The 19,036-nt window shown below is 38.5% G+C and overlaps 1 protein-coding gene across 5 annotated transcripts; it reads left to right on the plus strand.

Annotated features, from left to right (window-relative positions):
* The first annotated feature begins 326 nt into the window (after positions 1 to 326).
* Positions 327 to 17,990, plus strand: ERI1 (exoribonuclease 1). 5 transcript variants are annotated; one of them, XM_065946856.1, is made up of 9 exons: positions 461 to 598; positions 1,888 to 2,692; positions 3,058 to 3,101; positions 4,482 to 4,660; positions 5,897 to 6,107; positions 12,068 to 12,151; positions 13,482 to 13,591; positions 15,262 to 15,376; positions 16,698 to 17,990. In XM_065946856.1, the coding sequence occupies exons 2-9, from the start codon at positions 2,653 to 2,655 to the stop codon at positions 16,938 to 16,940; spliced, it is 1,026 nt and encodes a 341-aa protein (XP_065802928.1). In that variant the 5' UTR covers positions 461 to 598; positions 1,888 to 2,652; the 3' UTR covers positions 16,941 to 17,990. The 5 variants fall into 5 exon arrangements, with proteins under 5 accessions (XP_065802927.1, XP_065802931.1, XP_065802928.1 ...); XM_065946860.1 differs by lacking the exon at positions 3,058 to 3,101; XM_065946857.1 differs by lacking the exon at positions 3,058 to 3,101 and having other exon boundaries at positions 1,888 to 2,688.
* The last annotated feature ends 1,046 nt before the right edge of the window (positions 17,991 to 19,036 follow it).

Here is a 19,036-nt window from a genome sequence, read left to right on the forward strand (position 1 = left end):
CTTGTGGAAAACGCAGATTGTTTTATAAACGTTATTTTCTGTGGTTAAAATTCACCTCTCACTAGGGCACTCCTCGTTTACTTCTCAGGAGTTGGTGATGGATCATTTCCTCTGGTGGTCTGCTCCAAGGACCAGAGTCCGGACCCTGGCGCCGCTTCCACTCCGCGCCGGCAGCGTCCTCTTTCTCCCGCGCGCGCCTCCCTCCCGCTTGGCCCCTCCCACCTTTCTTCTTGCCCCTCCCTCCTCGTTTCTCCAGCCCCCGTCGACGGAAGCCCTCGCGTTCCGCGCGCCGGCTCACTGCGCCTGCGCGGCGTCTGGACGCCTCACGTTCCCGGAAGTGGGAGGTACCCGCTCGAGTTTGTGTGGCCGCCGCCGCGGGAACGCGAGCCCGGTAATTTTTCAACGGAGAAAGGCTAGGCTTTCGGGCTTAGACGGGTGAGAGTGAGCGAGTGGCGGGCTCCAGCAGCTCCCTTCTGACGTGACACGCAACATGGAGAATGAGCAGACCCTCCAGCCTGGCGGCGAGGCCGTGGCTCCCGGGCGTCGCGCGTCTCCCGGGTCGGAGTGCGGGGACGAAGCCCAGCGTCCGAATCCCGAGGTAAGAATCTGCCCGCGCGCCCCTGAATTAAGAGGGTTTCCTGCGGGAACCGCAGCCCGTGCGCCCTGGGACCCTAGCCCTGGCCGCCTTTCCTGGCCTCAGCTGCGGGAGCCGTTCTCTGGGGGTAGTTGTCATTGAGCCCTTTCTAGTTCCAGGTACCGTCTGGAAGTAAGTCAACAGCCCAGACGAACTGAGTGTGCGAACTGAGGTTTTAGACGTCTGAGTGGTAATTCTGCTCTAAACTTTCTGAGTTAACAATCGGTTACACGGTTGCTATCGTCATTCCAGGTAGCCCTGGTCTGTAATTGGTAGTTTTTGTTTTTAGAAATCTCACCTCAGCTCCAAGTATGTCACTCCTTAAGACTTTTAAGACCATCTCCCAGCCTCGGCAGAAGGTAACTGTGCCTGTTGGCTGGGACTTCGTCTATGGTTTTTGGACCATTTTACTCCTGCTTCGTATAAACATAATGTATGAGTGATGTTGTTAATGATTTTGACAGCTCAGTGGTAGATCCTACAGTGACAAAGTTGTAAAGACGGTCTTAAAACGTCTTTAATCATCATCTTTGATAGGTATAATTATTGTTGACTAGCTGCAGACTGTAAATAATACCAAAACTGGTCATTTTCTATTAATAATATAGAAATACTCAGTGCCTCGTAGTGTGGGTAGTTGGAGGAGGCGTCCTAACTTTTGCTCTTTCCACCTACAGTCAATTCTCCACATAGCAGCTGGAATAATCTTTAGTAACATGAATCTGACTGGGTTTCTCCCCTCCTAAATCTTCAGTTTGCCAGCCCCAGGACTTGGCTCCTACCTCCATTGTTAGCTGTACCTCTTCCCACTTGCTCTCAGTGGCCACCATCCTTGGTGTTATGGTGGGTGGTCTTTCTTGTTAAAGGTCTTTTGTGTGCTTTCTTTGCCCTGAGTCTTTGAATAGTTATCTGGTTCACCTTATGATGATACTTTCAGAGAGGCCTCCATATCTCTTCTCTAAAGAACCATTTCTACTCTGCCATCCTTCTTCAGTTTAAGATACTGTCAATAACATCGTCATGTGAGTTGTACAAAAATAATTTTTAAAAGTTTATGTTTAATGAGAGTAGCGTGATTGAATACACTTTATTTAAATATCTTAAAACTTTGAGCTAAAAACAAACAGAACTGAGCTATAGTGACTCAAGGCCCGAATCTGTGTTCCTGGTTGGTTTTAGTGACTGTCATATTTGTTAAAAACCTGTTGTTGGATGCTTTTAATAAATGATGATACAGTCCTTTTTTTTTTCAGGCTTAAGTAAGCAAGTTTGGATTTCAGCTAAGTAAATTTTTTTTATCCTTTATATCAACAAAAGTATTTTCACAAATGAATAGGTATTACATTTTTATGTTTTTTTAACGAAGTAGGTTCAAATTTCATCAGAACTCTTCTTTGGGAAAGATTTTAATCAAGTTTAATTCTGCTTCTGATTTCTTTAATGTGTAGATTCAGAGGCTTTTTTAAAAAAACAGGTAATCTGCAGGGGTTTTGGGGGCAATAAAATAATGGAAATGTTTCTAAAACATCTATTTCCTAAATGTTCTTGCCACAGAAAAGGTTTCTTTTGATCATGGTCACTTCCATATTGTAAAGATTCTCTCATTTGAGATAATATAACCTATGTAACCATTTACTGGGACATGTGAAAATTGCAAAATGTCACAGTATCATGAAGTTGAATATTCCTTCCTATACTGTGGAGTCTCCTTACTTTGCTCATTGTGTGGCTGATACTTTATGACATTGGACAGATGGACTCAGACATTGGGGAGGGTACCATTGTCAATCCGTGTATTGCTTGGTAAACTAACCTTGTGTTTTTATAGATTAATAATACATATAGGGTTTTAAATATTTTCTTTCTGCTTCTTAGTGAATTGTCTTGAATAACTTTCTTTGGAAGTTTGTGTAGACTGAAATTTGTGAGAACTGCACCTTGACCGTGTCCTGAACTTCACTGAAGGAGGAGGACTAGAGTTGGACCCAGGGGAGGAGACGACTTTCTTTATTGAAATCATGATTTATAATATATTTAGAAGAGGCCTCTTACTTGTGGGTAATTTTTGTAACTACAGTTCTAGATAAAAATAAAGCATGTGAGTAGGAGAGAGGACTTAGCCAAAGAGAAAATTCGCTTAAATTGACTGAGATATCTGTTTTGGTAGGCAAACTGTTGTTCAGTGTAGAACCTAAATTTTAACCTGATTGAAGATGGGAGTTTAAAATTCACTGTAAGTGTAAAGACAAAGGGTAAATTAGGAATCCTGATTATATTCCAGTGATAAAGTAGCCAAGCGTTGTAAATTTATTATTGAAAGCAAATTATTTTCTTTACCTTTAGTCAAAGATCTGTGAAATAAGGTTTCTAAAACATTTGTTATCAAGTAACTTCAATATAATTATTCTTCATTTTACGGACAGTTCATACATTGGAATTTCTGACCTCTTCCTCAGAGGAGATGGGAGTGAGTATTTCTAGTACAGTGTCTGCTAAACGTGTGTTACATTAAATGGAGAGCTAAGAGTGAGAAATAGTCCCTGAGTCATCAGGATTGGTCCTGACTCAGAGACTGTGGCCTTTCCATGGTTATCCTTCCTTAATGTGTAATTAAAGTTCACATGGGGACAGTATAGTAAATTATAACTAACAAGTTTTGTATAGATTGCCAGTAAACTCCAAAGTATTTTTGAAAATTCTGGAACATACCTAATATTTGTGACATTGCATGTGGAAAATAACTTGTAAATGAATCTTTGGAGCTTAACATTTTAGTAATTTGGGGGTTACCTGTGGAGTGATTAGAGTCGAATTGTCTTTCTCAACTTGAATTTTAATTTAAGAAAGAAAGAACAGTTTATAATGTAGTAACTATAGTTCTCCTGAATAACCTATATGTATGTATGTAACTTTTAGAAATTGTGTGTTTTGAAACAATGTGTTTTGATCTTTGCTTTGGGTAATAACATGTTTTGGATTAGATTTCTGGCCATTTTATTTTTATATTGGCCAGTTTCTGTTAACTTTCTGAAATGAAGTCAGGCTAAAAATTCTCAGGAATACACTCATTTATACATGTTAAGTGTTGTAAAAGTTTATTTAAAAATTGGTTCATTTGTAAATTTTAGAATATTGTTTGTGAAAAGGTCTGATCTTCAGTCCGTGATGGTAATATTTATTGATAGCCATGGTAGGTATGGGTTTTTCCATTATGGTGATGCCAGTGGTAAAGAATCTGCCTTGCCAGTACAGGAGTTGTGGGTTCAATCCCTGGGTCAAGAAGATCCCCTGGAGAAGGGAATGGTAACCCACTCCAGCATTCTTGCCTGGAACATTCCTTGGACAGAGGAGCCTGGTAGGCTACAGTTCATGGGGTTGCGAAGTGTCAGATACCACTGGGCAACTAAGCACATGGTGGGTGTGGCACTGGGAACCTGATATACTTGATTTCATTTAATCCTTATAATGATGTCTCCCACATACTATTTATCATTACCAATACCAAATACCATTTGAGATAGTTATTATTATATTTTATTTTAGAGATAATGAAACTGAAGATCAGAGGCTAATAAGTAATTACCCAAGGTTATGCAGCTAGTAAATAATCAGCTGGGGGCTCTGTCCTGAGGTTGTTCTGACTCCCAACACCAGGGCTCTTTTTACTTAGCTTCTTTTCTTATAAGATACCTCATGACTCAGAAGAGAGCAGGGTAAATTGTTCTGGAAACACATCTATCTTTCTTGCTCTGCCCTTTTATTGAACATACAGCACAAAGAGGCCTTAATCTTTAAGATGCTTATACTAACTGTAAACTCTGTATATACCCACACTATTTTTTTGTAGAAAAAGCAACGGTGTAGACTCGATGGCCAAGAAACAAAAGCATCTAAGTTGATTACCTCCAGTGCAAGTGATTTCAGTGACCCAGTTTACAAAGAGATTGCGATTACGAATGGTTGCATTAACCGAATGAGTAAGGAAGAGCTCAGAGCCAAACTTTCAGAATTCAAGCTTGAAACCAGGTAACTAAAAATAACTTTCAAATAGCAAAAGTAGTACATGTTCATCCTAGAAAAGCTGAAAAACACTGACAAAAATCATCTGTAATGATTAATTATGAGCTGATTAGTTATTAGGATTTTTCATGGATAAGATTCCTTTTCAGTGGTAATTTCAAAAGGAAAACAAAAGATTAGAAACATTTTTTCTAACAGTCACTAATTGGTGATGTGACCAAAATGCCTTCCTTGTCACTTCCCATTAGTTACAGTTTTTAGATCCTCTTATTTTTACTACCATTTTGTATTTGCAAGCCCCTCTAGGACTCAACCAAGTAACAATGAAGGACTTTAGATTTTTTGAAGAAACACATACTATTTGATGAACCAGTGTGACTGCCTTTACCCACGATAGTTATCTGTTTAGAACAACCTTGTCCCACCTTCTGTTTGTGGAACATATGTTTTAAAAATAACTGTAGGGACTTCCCTGGCGGTCCAGTGGTTAAGACTCCAAGCTTCCACTGCAGGTTCAGTTTCTGGTTAGGGAACTTTGATCCTGCATGCCATGCAGCATGACCCAAAAAAAAAAAGAAATCTGAATCATATTTTACCCATGGTAAATTAGAAATCTAATTCCAGTTAAGAATCTACTGGCTATGGCAGTGTTCTTCTGGACATGGTTTATTTTAGGATGTCTCCTAAATTAGTTTTCCTAGTTAAATAGCTAAGGGGCATTCAACTTTATATACTAGGCTCATAATACTTTTAAATTCACGTGGATTTTTTTTTTTTTAAGTTATCTAATTTACAAAAGCCAAAGCTAGGAAAGAGCATAAGTTGTTTAACTTGCCTGGATTTTTATTCTCTGAAGTTTGTGTTTGGTCAGTAGAATAATTCAGTCTTAATTTCAGTTTTTGTGTCCTGTATGTCATCTTATTGTATAAGGCAGCAGGGCTAGGTAGGTGGTGTATGCCAGCAAAGCTGCTGGTATGAAAGACCAATATATACTTTATATACTGTACAACAAAAATGAAAAATTACATGTGAAGGAAAATATTGATGCTGTATTAGATGTTCTGTTTTAATTAGTTGGTTGCTGACCTAGCTCTGATTCCTGCTTTCTTTACCTTCATTTTGGCTAACATTTGCCAAATTAGGCTGTGACTATCAGTGTTCAACCCAGTGCCAGCAGGTAGGAGTTCACATTCTTGTCTGTAAAAGTCACCTAAGAGTTCATTTTATTCTTATTTTCAATAGAGGTGTAAAGGATGTATTAAAGAAGAGACTGAAAAACTATTACAAGAAGCAGAAGCTGATGTTGAAAGAGAGCAATTGTGCTGACAGTTACTACGATTACATTTGTATTATTGACTTTGAAGCCACTTGTGAAGAGGGAAACCCACCTGAGTTCATACATGAAATAATTGAATTCCCTGTTGTTTTGCTGAATACTCATACCTTAGAAATAGTAAGTGAATTTATATTTTAATTTTTGTTTTAGCAGCAGCTGTTCTGGGGTTGACTAGTAAGTTGGAGGATTCCATTTACTGTTTTAGTTAGAATTCTAAAGAGAGGGTGTTAGCTCTTGATTCATTCTTTTGTGTGTGTGTGTGTGTGTGTGTGTAATAAAGTTTTTTTAAAGTATAAAGGAGATAGAGAAAGCTTCTGACATAGGCATCAGAAGGGGGCAAAAGAGTACCCCTTTGCTAGTGTTAGCAATGGAGTTATAAACTCTCCAGTGAATCCAAAGAATGTCTGGAGGTTGCAAAGACCTCACCAGACCCACTCCCATAATTTACATTTTAAGATAACAGAGTTGGCTAGAAGGTTTAATCCAAAGACTGTCCTCAGGCAGGATACATCCTTGTAAAGACCAGGCCTACTCCCATAATTTACATTGTAAGATAACAGAATTAGCCAGAGGGTCTAATCCAAGACTGTCCTCAGGCAGGGTACATTATTGTTATATAATCCTAAGGAATGTAGAGGAAAAAAGTAAAAAAGTTTGTCCTTTCTTCCTCCTTGAATATCCCAGACCTCTCTCTCCTTGGGGACCCCTAGACTTCTTATCAACCTGCCTAGGAAATGACTCTCTCATTCCCCCCTTTTCTTTTAGGAGAATTATGTTGCCTAGGGAAAAGGGGCGTCGTTCTCATTCCATAACTGCTTCCGAGCTGACAAGGGGTGTTGTCCCTAAATTGGTGAGGCAGCGTATTCTCCTAATCCTCATAGTGAGGATGTCTGATCCAGGGGCTCCAAGTAATAGTTGGAGGAGGCTATGGTACTCATAGGAGCTCGGACAACTATTTGTAAATTAAAAGCTTTTAGACGGTTAGAAAACCCCATTATACAGTTACAGGTGTAAGGCAAAATAGTCATTAAATCAAGTTAAAATCAAAATGAAAAGTCACATTATGTCCATAATTACATCAGTCTATCTTAAGGTTGTTAGATGTCATCAGTTTAAGAAGAGGCATCACATGTGATTGTTGAAGGCATTGGCAGACTTGGAGAAAGTCCTTTCCTTGAAGTGGAGATGTCCACCATGGGACGCCTTTCACTGATGAAGAGGGGAGTGCTCCGCAGACCCAGCAGTTAGACCGATTGTGGAATGCAGCATAGGAGTGAGCCCAGGACAGGAAGGCATTGTCTTGAGGGTCAAACGGCAGACTCAGAATTTCTGGAGTCAGCAGAAGTAGGCTCACATAGATTGTCAGGCCCATCTTGTCCTGAAGGATCCCGGACGAGCCCCGAAGATGAAAGGTTGTTGCTGAACGATGAGACGCGGGATTCTTGGCCTCCGGAGGAGATGAATTCAGTCCGGGGCCAGAGACGAGGCTGGATCGCTCAGAGCTTTTGTGTAATAAAGTTTTATTAAAGTATAAAGGAGATAGAGAAAGCTTCTGACATAGGCATCAGAAGGGGGCAAAAGAGTACCCCTCTTGATTCATTCTTAATAGATGGGCTATAGTAATTTCAGAGTCTGCTGCTCTCCTTTTCCAGTAGCTTAAAAAAACACAAAGCTCCCTGATGCCTGGCCCTTGTCCCAAATATTAGTTGTTCTGTGGTGGGGCCCCTAGCATCAGATTTTTTTTTTTTCCTTGAAAGCTCAGTTGGTATGTAGTCAAGGTTAAGAACCATTGCAGTAGACTACTGTATACTCTAATCTATAAAAATGCTAAGGTACAGAAATTACCTTTCAACTTAAAGCTAGTTCGCTTTCTGATGAAAAGTTTATAGGAGAACAACTCTTGTAACCTTGGCTTTTAAGCCATGTAGCATACATGCATTGTTAGCTCAGGAGCTCAACAGGATCCCTCCAGATAAGTGCCATTTGCCTTGTAAAATCTGACCAAGGATTGTAACAGCTCATCTATACAGAGGTACCACTTTTATGGTATCCCCAGTTGCCACACACTGGGAAATAAATATAAAAAGGCTTTGTGCATTAAAATACACAGCATTTTTCCTTTGTGCCGTTTGAAGCCTCTTAATCAGCCCATTTAAATAATTCCTTGTCCAAATCAGATTAAAGGTCAGTAAATTAAAAGAAGGCTTCCCTGGTAGCTCAGCTGGTAAAGAATCCACTGCAATGCAGTAGACCCTGGTTTGATTCCTGGGTTGGGAAGATCCGCTGGAGAAGGGAGAGGCTACCCACTCCAGTATTCTTGGGCTTCCTTAGTGGTTTAGCTGGTAAAGAATCTGCCTGCAGTGCGGGAGACCTGGGTTCAATCTCTAGGTTGGGAAGATCCCCTGGAGAAGGGAACAGCTACCTACTCCAGTATTCTGGTATAATTAAAAGAAAAAATGACAGCTGTGAAAAAATCATCTTGCATAATTCACTAGGTCTTACTTTCTCAGTGATGGATGAGGCTCTTGCCACTCTCCTCCCACATTTAGACATGAATGAGTCATTGCTTTCTACTGTGTTATTCCATCACATTGTTGTTATTGTTCAGTCGCTCAGTCGTGTCCAACTCTGAGACCCCATGGACTGCAGCACACCAGGCTCCCTGTCCTTCACTATCTCCCGGAGTTTGCTCAAATTCATGTCTGTTGAATTGGTGATGCCATCCAACCATCTCATCCTCTTTCACGCCCTTCTCCCGCCTTCAGTCTTTCCCAGCATCAGGGTGTTTTCCAGTAAGTTTGTTCTTTGCATCAGGTGGCCAAAGTATTGGAGCTTCAGTTTCAGCATCAGTTCTTCCAATGAATATTCAGGATTGATTTCCTTTAGAATTGACTGGTTTGATCTCCTTGCAGTCCAGGGGACTCTCAGGAGTCTTGTCTAGCACCACAGTTCAAAAGCATAGATTGTTCAGTGCTCTGCCTTCTTTATGGTCCAGCTCTCACATCCGTACATGACTACTGGAAAAACCATAGCTTTGACTGTAAGGACCTTTGTTGGCAAAGTGATGTCTCTGCTTTTTAACATGCTCTCTAGGTTTGTCATAGCTTTTCTTCCAAGCAGCAAGTGTGTTTTAATTTCATGGCTGCAATCCCATCACATACAAACTAGTTATTTTTCACACCATAAAAAACCTTCGCTTGATCCCACTTCTGTGACAACTACCCTGTGTCTTTGTTCCTGTACAGCAGATTTCTTTATAAAAGTTATATACACTTCTGTCTTTGTTTCCTCCCATTCTCTTAAGTCCCCACCACTTGTAGATGTAAGTTATGTATTCCATCCCATCACTCCACTAAAATCACTCTTCAGTGTCATCTTTGACCTTTACCTAAGTCCTAGTGGAACTGACCACTCTCTCCTTGAAACACTTTCTTCAGGGAACTTCCAGTACCCCTCATTGTCCTACATTTTTGCCAGCCTCACTGGGCTCCCTTCCGCAGTTTCCTTTGCTGTTTCCTCTTCTCCCGCTTCCTAGTATTGGATGCCATAGGTTCAGCCCCAGCTCTTCTTCTCTGTATATACTTTCTCCCTTAATGAACTCGCCTATCATCTAGTTCCATAGCTTTTAGAAATTCCATAGAAACTGGTATCTTCTGAATATATCTCTGACCTCATCCTCTATCCAAAATCCAGGCTGTTACTTAACATCTTACTTTGGACATCTAAACAGACATCCTAACATGTGCCAGACTGAATTTACTGTCAACTTGTTTTATCTTCAACCTTCCCTGGCTTGAGGGCTAGCAACTCAGTCCTTCTGCTTGCTCAGTCCTGAAACCTTGGAGGCATCCTTGACTCCTATTCTTTTGCACCACACATCTAGGCTATCAGGACTCTTGTTTGTTCTGCCTTCAGAGTGCATCCAGAACCACCCACTTAACTGCGCTGCTATGCCTGTAGTTTGAGCCCCATTGATTTCTTGTCTGGGTTTACTGCATTTGTTCACCATTTAACCAGTCTCTGTTTCTGTCTAAGGGCTTTCCTTGATAGCTCAGTTGGTAAAGAATCTGCCTGCAATGCAGGAGGCCCCAATTCAATTCCTGGGTCAGGAAGATCTGCTGCAGAAGAGATAGGCTACCCACTCCAGTATTCTCAGGCTTCCCTTGTGTCCTTATTCCCTATAGCCAGTTCTCAATTTAGTGACCTGTGAAACTGAAAGGTGCTCAGTCGTGTCTGACTCTTTGCAACCCCATGGACTATACAACCCCTGGACTATCCCCTTGGAATTCTCCAGGCCAGAATACTGGAGTGGGTAGCCTTTCCCTTCTCCCGGGGGTCTTCCCAACCCAGGGATCAAACCCAGGTCTCCTGTATTGCAGGCGGATTCTTTACCAGCTGAGCTATGAGGGAAGCCCCTTTAGTGACTAGAGTGCTCCTTATCAAATACAAGTCATATGATTTCATTCCTCTGTTCACAGCTCTTTTATGGCTCCCCGTTTAACTCAGAATAAAAGTTAAATTCCTTTTACAATCTGGCCTCTAGTTACCTCTGATTGCAGCATGTTGACCTGCTTGCTGCTTCTCAGAAATGCCAGGCATGCTCCACCCCCTCACCTCCCAGAGCTTTAGCTCAAATTCCTTTCCTCCAGAGATCTTGCTGCTATTTTCCTTCCTCCCCCCATCCTTCCTCCCTCCCTTCCTTCCAGGCCTTCCTTAACTCTTGCCTTCTAAATAAAGTCTCACTGGCTCTCTATTCAGTCTGAACACCCCCAGACACCAGTGTTTCTGATCCCTCTTATCTACTCTTATTTTTTAAGAACCTTCATCACTTTTTAACTTGCTATGTAATTTATTTAAGTAATTATTCAGTATTTGGTCAATGAATGCATAGTTAGTTCTCTGGCATCATTCTGTTACAAATGTTAAATAATACCAGCTTGTAATGGTAAGAGATATTGGATTTTTTTTTTTTTTAAGATTTTCATTTAAAATTATGAGATAAAACCCTGATACTTAAAAGGATGAAGTAAAATGAAGTAAAGTCACACTTAAAAGGATAGACTTCATTTATCTAAGAAATCCAAGAAGTAGAATTTTTTTTTTGAAATATGTCTGATAAGTAAAGGATGTCTCTTAACTTTAGAAGTTCAGATGTTCTTTGCTGTTCTTTCCCTCTTTTACAGTTATTGTTAACTATTGATAATTCATCTGCTTAATACACTAGTGTGTAAAAAGAATTTTGTAAACACTGTTTTTTCTTAATTTTTTAATCTTCTATTATAAGGAATATTCTTTTGTCTTTTCCTTCATAGCTGCCTAGTATTAATAGTTGCTGCCAATAAAGCTTTAATAGACTTTGAAATTGTCCTTGATTTGAACAAGTGACTTAGTGTGATCTGGTTTAGGGAAGCTGCATTGGGCTAAAAGAAGAAGCACTTAGATCTGAGCCAGATGGTAACAGTTCTGTCCTTACTGAGTTCACAGAGTTGTTGTGAGCACAAAATAAGAATGCAAACCTGAAAGCTTCTTCAAGAGGTTAAACATTGCTAAAATAATTAGTGCTATTACTACGCTTTAAACTGCTGCATGTCATATAGTTAAATTTTGATTACTCAGAATTCAGTTTAGTGAAACCTTAATATAAAAATAAGATCTAATTAGTGAATGAGAGCAGGAATCTGAACTAATTTATTCTAACTGAAAACTGGCATTTCTTCAGCATACTTTCTTTTATTTAAAAAGCTCTTAATATCGTCAACTAGAGGTTGTGGTAATAGGCTTTACATTTCCAAAATATTATAAGCAAAATCATCAGTGTTTTGCTCCTCTGGTTAAACTTTGGTTTGAAGATTTCAGATACTTATTCTATCTTAAATGTTTGTAAAGTGTGAAACATAATTTTTTAACTAAAAAATTAGAGTAATTTGGGAATAGGACATTATTCTTAAATTGTTAAAACTATAGTCTCTGCCTTAACCACCTGTAAGGTTAGAACCCAGTGTGGCTGATGTTGTCATATATTATGTCATGTATCTTAAGTCATACAAATACTTTAATTTGCTGTCCTTCCCTTGTAGGAAGATACATTTCAGCAGTATGTGAGACCAGAGATTAACACCCAACTTTCTGACTTCTGCATCAATCTAACTGGAATTACTCAGGTTATCATTCTGTGTTCCTTTTTGTAGAGTTTGAAGGAAGTTTTGAAATTAGGGATTTATTTCATAAAATTATTGCTGTAAACAATTAAATGTGACACTTTCCTTGCTTGGTAAAGATCTTTTGCTTTGTAATATTTAAAAAACAGGAAAGCACATTTTACACCTGATAAGATTTTTTTCAGCCTTTTAAAGTGCTGTAATGATGAATCTAAACATTTCATTTGTTTGGAGCATTAGTGAAGAAAAAGTTAAGTTACCATGCTGCACTTGGGGATGAAGTTTTAAAATATATATGTTTACAACCTGATTTTATATATAGCCTAATTTTTTTTAGGTCTCTGACTTTTGGATGTATTCTAATGTGGCAGGCCCTTTGTCCATTTACTTAGTTGCTTTATTCATTCTTTCAGCAAATATTTGAGGGTGTGCTGTAATATCTGCCGAGCTACGAGGGATACAGAAATAGTCAGGATAGTCTCTCTCCTCAGCTCGCTTAGCAATTGTAGGTTGGGGGGACTGACACAAAAAAACTATGGTCACAGTATAGTTAGGAAGACTAACAGTGTTTCCTCAGGGTGTCACGGGCATCTGTAGAAAGACCCTTCTCTGACAAAGGGAATGGAGGACTATCCTGGGCAAAACTCAAGTTGATGAGATTGGGCAGAGTCACGATGGGTAAACAAATGTAAAAGAATGACTGGACATTTCAGGTGTGAAGGGCAGAAGAACTTTTAAGTGGTTCAGGATGCTTCAGGTATCTTATGGGCTGAGGAGAAAATGGTCACAAATAAAGCTGAAGTAATAGAGATGAGCTATATCGTGAAGGGTCTTATATGTCTTTTTTGTCTGGAAAGCCTTGGGGAGTGTTTGGAGGATTTTCAGTATGAAAGTGATGTGATGGATGATTTACATCTTTGGAAGATGTATGCAGTATGTTTTGGAAAGATGTGAGCTTTGAGATGCTGAGACGCTGTAGAGGGCCAGGGCTTTCAGCTGAGAAGAGATGGCCCATTTCTCCCCTCTGGAGAATTGGGAAGCCACTAGGTTGAGGCCTGAAAAAAGAGAATGCCCGTGGATGATCTTAAATCTTCATTTGGGGACAATTATATACTTCAGTTGAAAGCAGTTCCTAATTGGCTATAAACAATTCTTAGTTGTCTTAAAATTGGAATTTTGGATGAATCTTAGCCTAAGAAGCCATAGAGTTCAAAACATCATAGATAAGACTTTGTCCGCTCTTTCATGTCCCTCCAGTGTTTGTGTCTTGAGTATTTTGTAGGACTGTATGTAACTACCGTGATTTTTATGTATTTTACTTTCGTATTCTCAGGAGCAAGTAGACAGAGCTGATACCTTCCCTCAGGTACTGAAAAAAGTCATTGACTGGATGAAATTGAAGGAATTAGGGACAAAGTATAAATATTCCATATTAACAGATGGGTAAGTATTTAGGAAATTTATCTTAATCTACTTTTTAAGATTAAAGATATCCTTATTCATCTAACTTTTAGAATAACCACAGAAAATATTATTTCCTGAAGGAGCCCCCACAGCAGACAGTAGTTTTCCTTTCATATCCTTATCCTTGGTTAAATTTTTAAGTCCTAGGGGTCAAAGAGAGGAGGGAAAGAAATAACAGTTTGATCCAGGACTAGAAGAAAGTTAAATATTAATATGTAAAATCTAAATGATTTTATTGTTTTTATCACGACACTTCTTGCTTAAAAAAGTTCAAACTCTTCAGTCTGACTTTCAAGGCTCTCATCTAATCCCACCCTACCTATGTAGCCTAATCCTCCTGCTGTTTCTCTTTTTCACTCCAGTCAGGCTGACACATGAATCACAGGGGTTTATCCTTCCTCTGTGTATGCATGCAACTTTCCTCTCTGCTGGAAGGTTCCCTTCCTTCGCTACTTACTTATTACTCAAAGCCCAGCTCGTGTTTTACTCCATACATTATAACTCATGTTGATGTTTCTGTTGAAGTCTTATAGCCTCTGCAATAAGTACCATTTATGTTGGCATCTGACTAAATATTCTGATATCTAAACTTTATGTGTGTAAGATTTATGTTTGCAAGGAAATTAACAATCCTTTCAGAGCAAGAGGTTTTACAACTTGAGAATCTTCCATATTGCTTACTATAGTGCTGAGCTTGAAATTATGCTTCATAAGCATCAGTTACATGAAAAGTCAAGAATGGAGATGAGAGCGATTAAAACAGGGATTAAAAATGGAAATTTGTGAAGACATTGATGAGCCTCTTTAGAAATCTATCACTGATTTTCGGGATAAATGAGTAGTGTCCCTGCTTAATTACACAGGTGTCTCTGTCATAGTACAGCGTGTGCAGTTCTGTAAAAACTTTGCATTCTGGGACAAATTGTTCAAAATCTGTGCAGTTTTGTAACCAGAGGACTAACAAAAACAGTGATTACCTCCAGAGATAATTTGGACAGTCCAGGCAAGCAGCCCGGGGTGTGTGGAAGTCACCTCAGAGGATGTTACAAGTACACAGAAGCCAGAGGATCATGGGGGCAGGCATTTGTTTTTAATTTTCTTAAAAGTACTCCACTTGCCATTACAGCAGCTGAGTTGAGAATTTTTCTTTTTTCTTTCTTACTGAAGAGTATAATTTCAACTGCTTCAATTCTGACTCCCTGGGCTGAGGAGAAACTATGAAGCAGTACAGTTTCCACATGATACAGTCAGGATTCTTGATTTGTGTTGTAGAAGCATGTACTATGGCAGAACAGATTGTGTTCCAACTACTTGATACTCTCTGTGTTTCTCTCAGGTATTTTGTTCATTTGTTTGTAGTTTTTGTTTTATCTCAAAGCATACTCTCTGAGGGTATGTGATAAACCTGGCATTAAAAGTAAGCTGGGCAGTTCCTTTAGAGTTGTGAAAAAATACTCAAGAGGATAGAGGGGAAGTTTATTTTTGAGTTATTGTGGAAAAAGAGAAGTTAGATTTCTGAGCTTGATGTTATGTGTAAATATAAGAAAGATGATGTATAAATAAAAACAAATAGAATGACTTAAGATCCTCATTTTAAAGAATGGTGTAGCATGTGTTTAATTCAGTTTTCTTTCCTCTTTCGACTTAAGTTCGTGGGATATGAGTAAGTTCTTGAACATTCAATGCCAGCTAAGCAGGCTCAAATATCCACCTTTTGCCAAAAAGTGGATCAATATTCGAAAGTCATATGGAAACTTTTATAAGGTACGATTACTATATTGATTATACTGCTCTTGATGATAGATTTATTATATTTTGCATGTACATGAAGTTGTAATTTACTAGGGACTTTTCACAGAAGAAGATCATATAATTAATTATTATGCAGATTCTGAATAGTTATGTTCATGTGAGTTTAGAAAAATAAGCTGTCTTCCTCACTCAACCTGTTACTCAAACAGGGTAAATGTATATGTGGTGGTGTTGTTCAGTTGCTAAGTCGTGTCTGACTTTGCGACCCCATGGACTGCAGCACGCTGGGCCTCCCTTTCCTTCATTATCTCCCAAAGTCTGTGCAAGCTCATGTCCACTGATGATCTTTAGTAACAGAGATTTGAAACTGAAATATATGGCTTGCTTCTGGAACAAACAGTTCATACTGATTTTTAATTTTAGCAAGTTAATATGTGTGTGTAGTGTGAATTTTTTAAAATACTAAATAATACTGCAGGTCTTAAATAGCAGTCTTCCCCCATGGCCCTTACCGGTACTGGTTCCATTTCTCCCAAACACTTGCAGTTTTTTAAGCTATTTCTCCTCATATTAACCTTCCTATTTCTAAATTATATATTTATGCTATTTCTTGAGTTTTCAGTCTGAGTTATCTGTTGAGTTCCTGCAGTGGACAGCGAAGATTTAGCTCCATTAAACAGTGACCATTCCTGCCTATCCTTCCCCTCCCTGCATCTTTCTAACTCAGTCACATTAGCGTTATAATCATTATTCAGTGTTTACAGTTCTAATGACTGTGGAGAGTGTTCACAGCTTTCAGTCAGATTGTTTGCTTTTTTTGTTGTTGCATTTTAAGAATTCTTTATACTTTGTAGATGTTAATCCCTTTTCATATATGTGATTTGCAAATATTTTCTTCCATTCTGTGGGCTGCCTTTTCCCTCTGGTGATAGTGTCATTTGATATATAAAAAGTATAAATTTTGTCAGTCAATTAAAGTAATACATTACAGAAAAATACCATGCAAAACAATTAGTTTGGGTTAAAACAGTGGGGCTTCAACTTAGATGTTCAGAACAATGTATTTCTTTTCATAAATGATTTATTAAGTTACAGAGCTGCAAACTTTGTTTTATGGACTCCCGTATGTTTATATTTTTATCTAAAACTCTTTTAAGATTTTTTTTTTTAAAGTCTGAGAATTCTATTTGCTTCATTTGATCTAGGAGTATTAGCCCTTTGCCTAAATTTTTACTATTTTGCCTATTACTGTTAATTTTCAGTCTCTTATTTTCTACTTCACTGAGACTTACAAAATACTAAAGAGTTATTCACTGAGCAGTTCATGTTTCAGGTTCCTCGAAGCCAAACTAAGCTGACAATAATGCTTGAAAAACTCGGAATGGATTACGACGGGCGACCTCACAGTGGTCTTGATGACTCTAAGAACATTGCACGAATAGCAGTCCGAATGCTGCAGGATGGATGTGAACTCCGGGTTAACGAGAAGATGCATGCGGGGCAGCTAATGAGTGTGTCCTCGTCACTACCAATAGAGGGCACTCCAGCGCCACAAATGCCGCATTCCAGAAAATAGCAGCATTTTGCCCTTTTGCCTGTGGATCATTCGCTCTAACTGGAGCTGCTACAACGAGGTAGCAGATGAATACCTATTGAATTAGTCCTGCAGTGCAAAATTTAAGCACCTTAAACATTTAAAATCTTATTACAGTAATAGGTATATGCATACATATGTGAACAGATTCCGTGGGAGGGCATATTGAATTCTTTGTCACCAGCACTTTTGATACGAGCAGTATTTGTTACACAGTAACAGTTCCTGCTTAGAATTGAATTTTATAATTTAAGGTGTCCAAGATGTGTTCCTTTGGGTTTAAAATGCAAAGGTTTATTGGCTCTCCCCTTAAATGTCATATCTTACTGATGTTAAAATATGTGATGTATTTCTACATCAGCATTATTAGATCAGATCATTTCTTCAAATGCAGAAAAGATCAGAAAGGTGGGCCATTATCTACTAGCCTTTGGGTTTTAAGAATGTCAGAGTCCCTTTGATTTTTGAAGCTTATTTGTGAACATGAGCTGTGAATGGTAAATTTCATAAAGTACTTAGTACACATATCTGCCTGTTTTTGTTTTTTTTTTTTCTTTATAACTGGAAGGCTCATGATAGGTTATAGGGTCTGGTTAAAAATTCAGTTACTGATGTCAATGGAAAGTCAAAAGAAAATACCATTTAAAGGAATATAAGGGCTACAGCTTGAAGTTTATAATATATAGATTAATCATTGAGGTCTTAGATTTGGTTTTTTGGTTCCCCTCCCTCTTGTGACATATCTGCCCTATTTCTTAAATCTAAGAGTTCATGCTTTGATTTAGACTTTCAAGGTCACTACTTAATTTTGCATTTGTATTCAACATTATGAGTGAGGTTAATAAAGTCGAATAATACTTTCTACCATATCTTACGTTTATATTGTTAAAAACTGGTTTTACATAGTGAGTGACCACCAAATGTTGAATAGTCAATTCTTAACTAATTCTGAAAACAAAAATGTGTTTATGTAGTTGAGAAAGTAAGACTCTCCTTATCTAGAAATACTTATTTTCAGAATTGGATTTCCCACTGTAACTTTCCTGGAACAATTTCATTAGCATTGCTTCTTTTCATTCACTTCCTAATAGTAATTGTGATGCTACTTTATTTTGTTGATTTATACATTATAATCAAATGAATTTTATAAAAGTCTTCCAATCCTGATAAATAGGAGGAAAGTAGGCATTTTCACAGAGTGCTGTAGGTGTTTAACTTAAAAGAATGAATTGCTGCCTCTGAGCAGTCATTACAGTATCAGCATAATGAAGAATAATTAGAGGATAACAGAAGGCACAATGTATGTGATGCCCTTAAACATACAGATTATAGTAAACAGGGACATCTAGGTGTCTTTGGCTTGAGCAGTAAATTCTTGGGGCGAAAGGGATATATGCTAAGATTTTTGATAACCCAAATAGCACCATACAAGATACCATAAAGTATTACTGGACATTTTAAAGCATTTCCTTCAAATGCTTACAGAGGAGCTGTGCCAGGGCCAAGTATTAATATTTGGAAACAGCAAATCACCAGCAAGGTGTGGACACTGGGATGTCCAGTCACGCTCCCTAGGCAATTTCTCCGCGTAGCCACCTCACTGTAGAATTCAGATTCATGCTACAGCAAAGCTGGAGTCCTCTCTCACCAGCTTCCAGAGTTGCTCACAAGAGCTGAAATTTGCAAGGGAGAAATCCGAGGATAGCAAAGAAATATTTTAAATTGCCTTCCTCTTTTGTTCTCAAGTCCAGCTGCTAATCTCTTTGCCTATTTTTTGCCAAGTATCAGCAAGCTCATTTTATATTTCTTTTTTAAATATATATATTTCTTTTTAAGACCTTCAGCAATATAAGCTTTCAATATCCTTTTGGCTCAACTAAGTGTTTTATATAGTGGTGTTTTACTGTCCTGACTCTCTTTAAGACATTATTGAGGAATAATTGATAAATATGTATATATTTAAGTAGAAACATGGTGATATGATACACATTGTGGAATGGTACCAAGATCAAGATAATTGGCACATACATCACCTCATATAGTTAGCTTTTTTTTCTTTTTTTGATGATGAGAATGCT

The sequence above is a fragment of the Muntiacus reevesi genome, chromosome 10 (genome assembly GCF_963930625.1).
Source record: "Muntiacus reevesi chromosome 10, mMunRee1.1, whole genome shotgun sequence".
NCBI classification, from domain to species: Eukaryota; Metazoa; Chordata; class Mammalia; order Artiodactyla; family Cervidae; genus Muntiacus; species Muntiacus reevesi.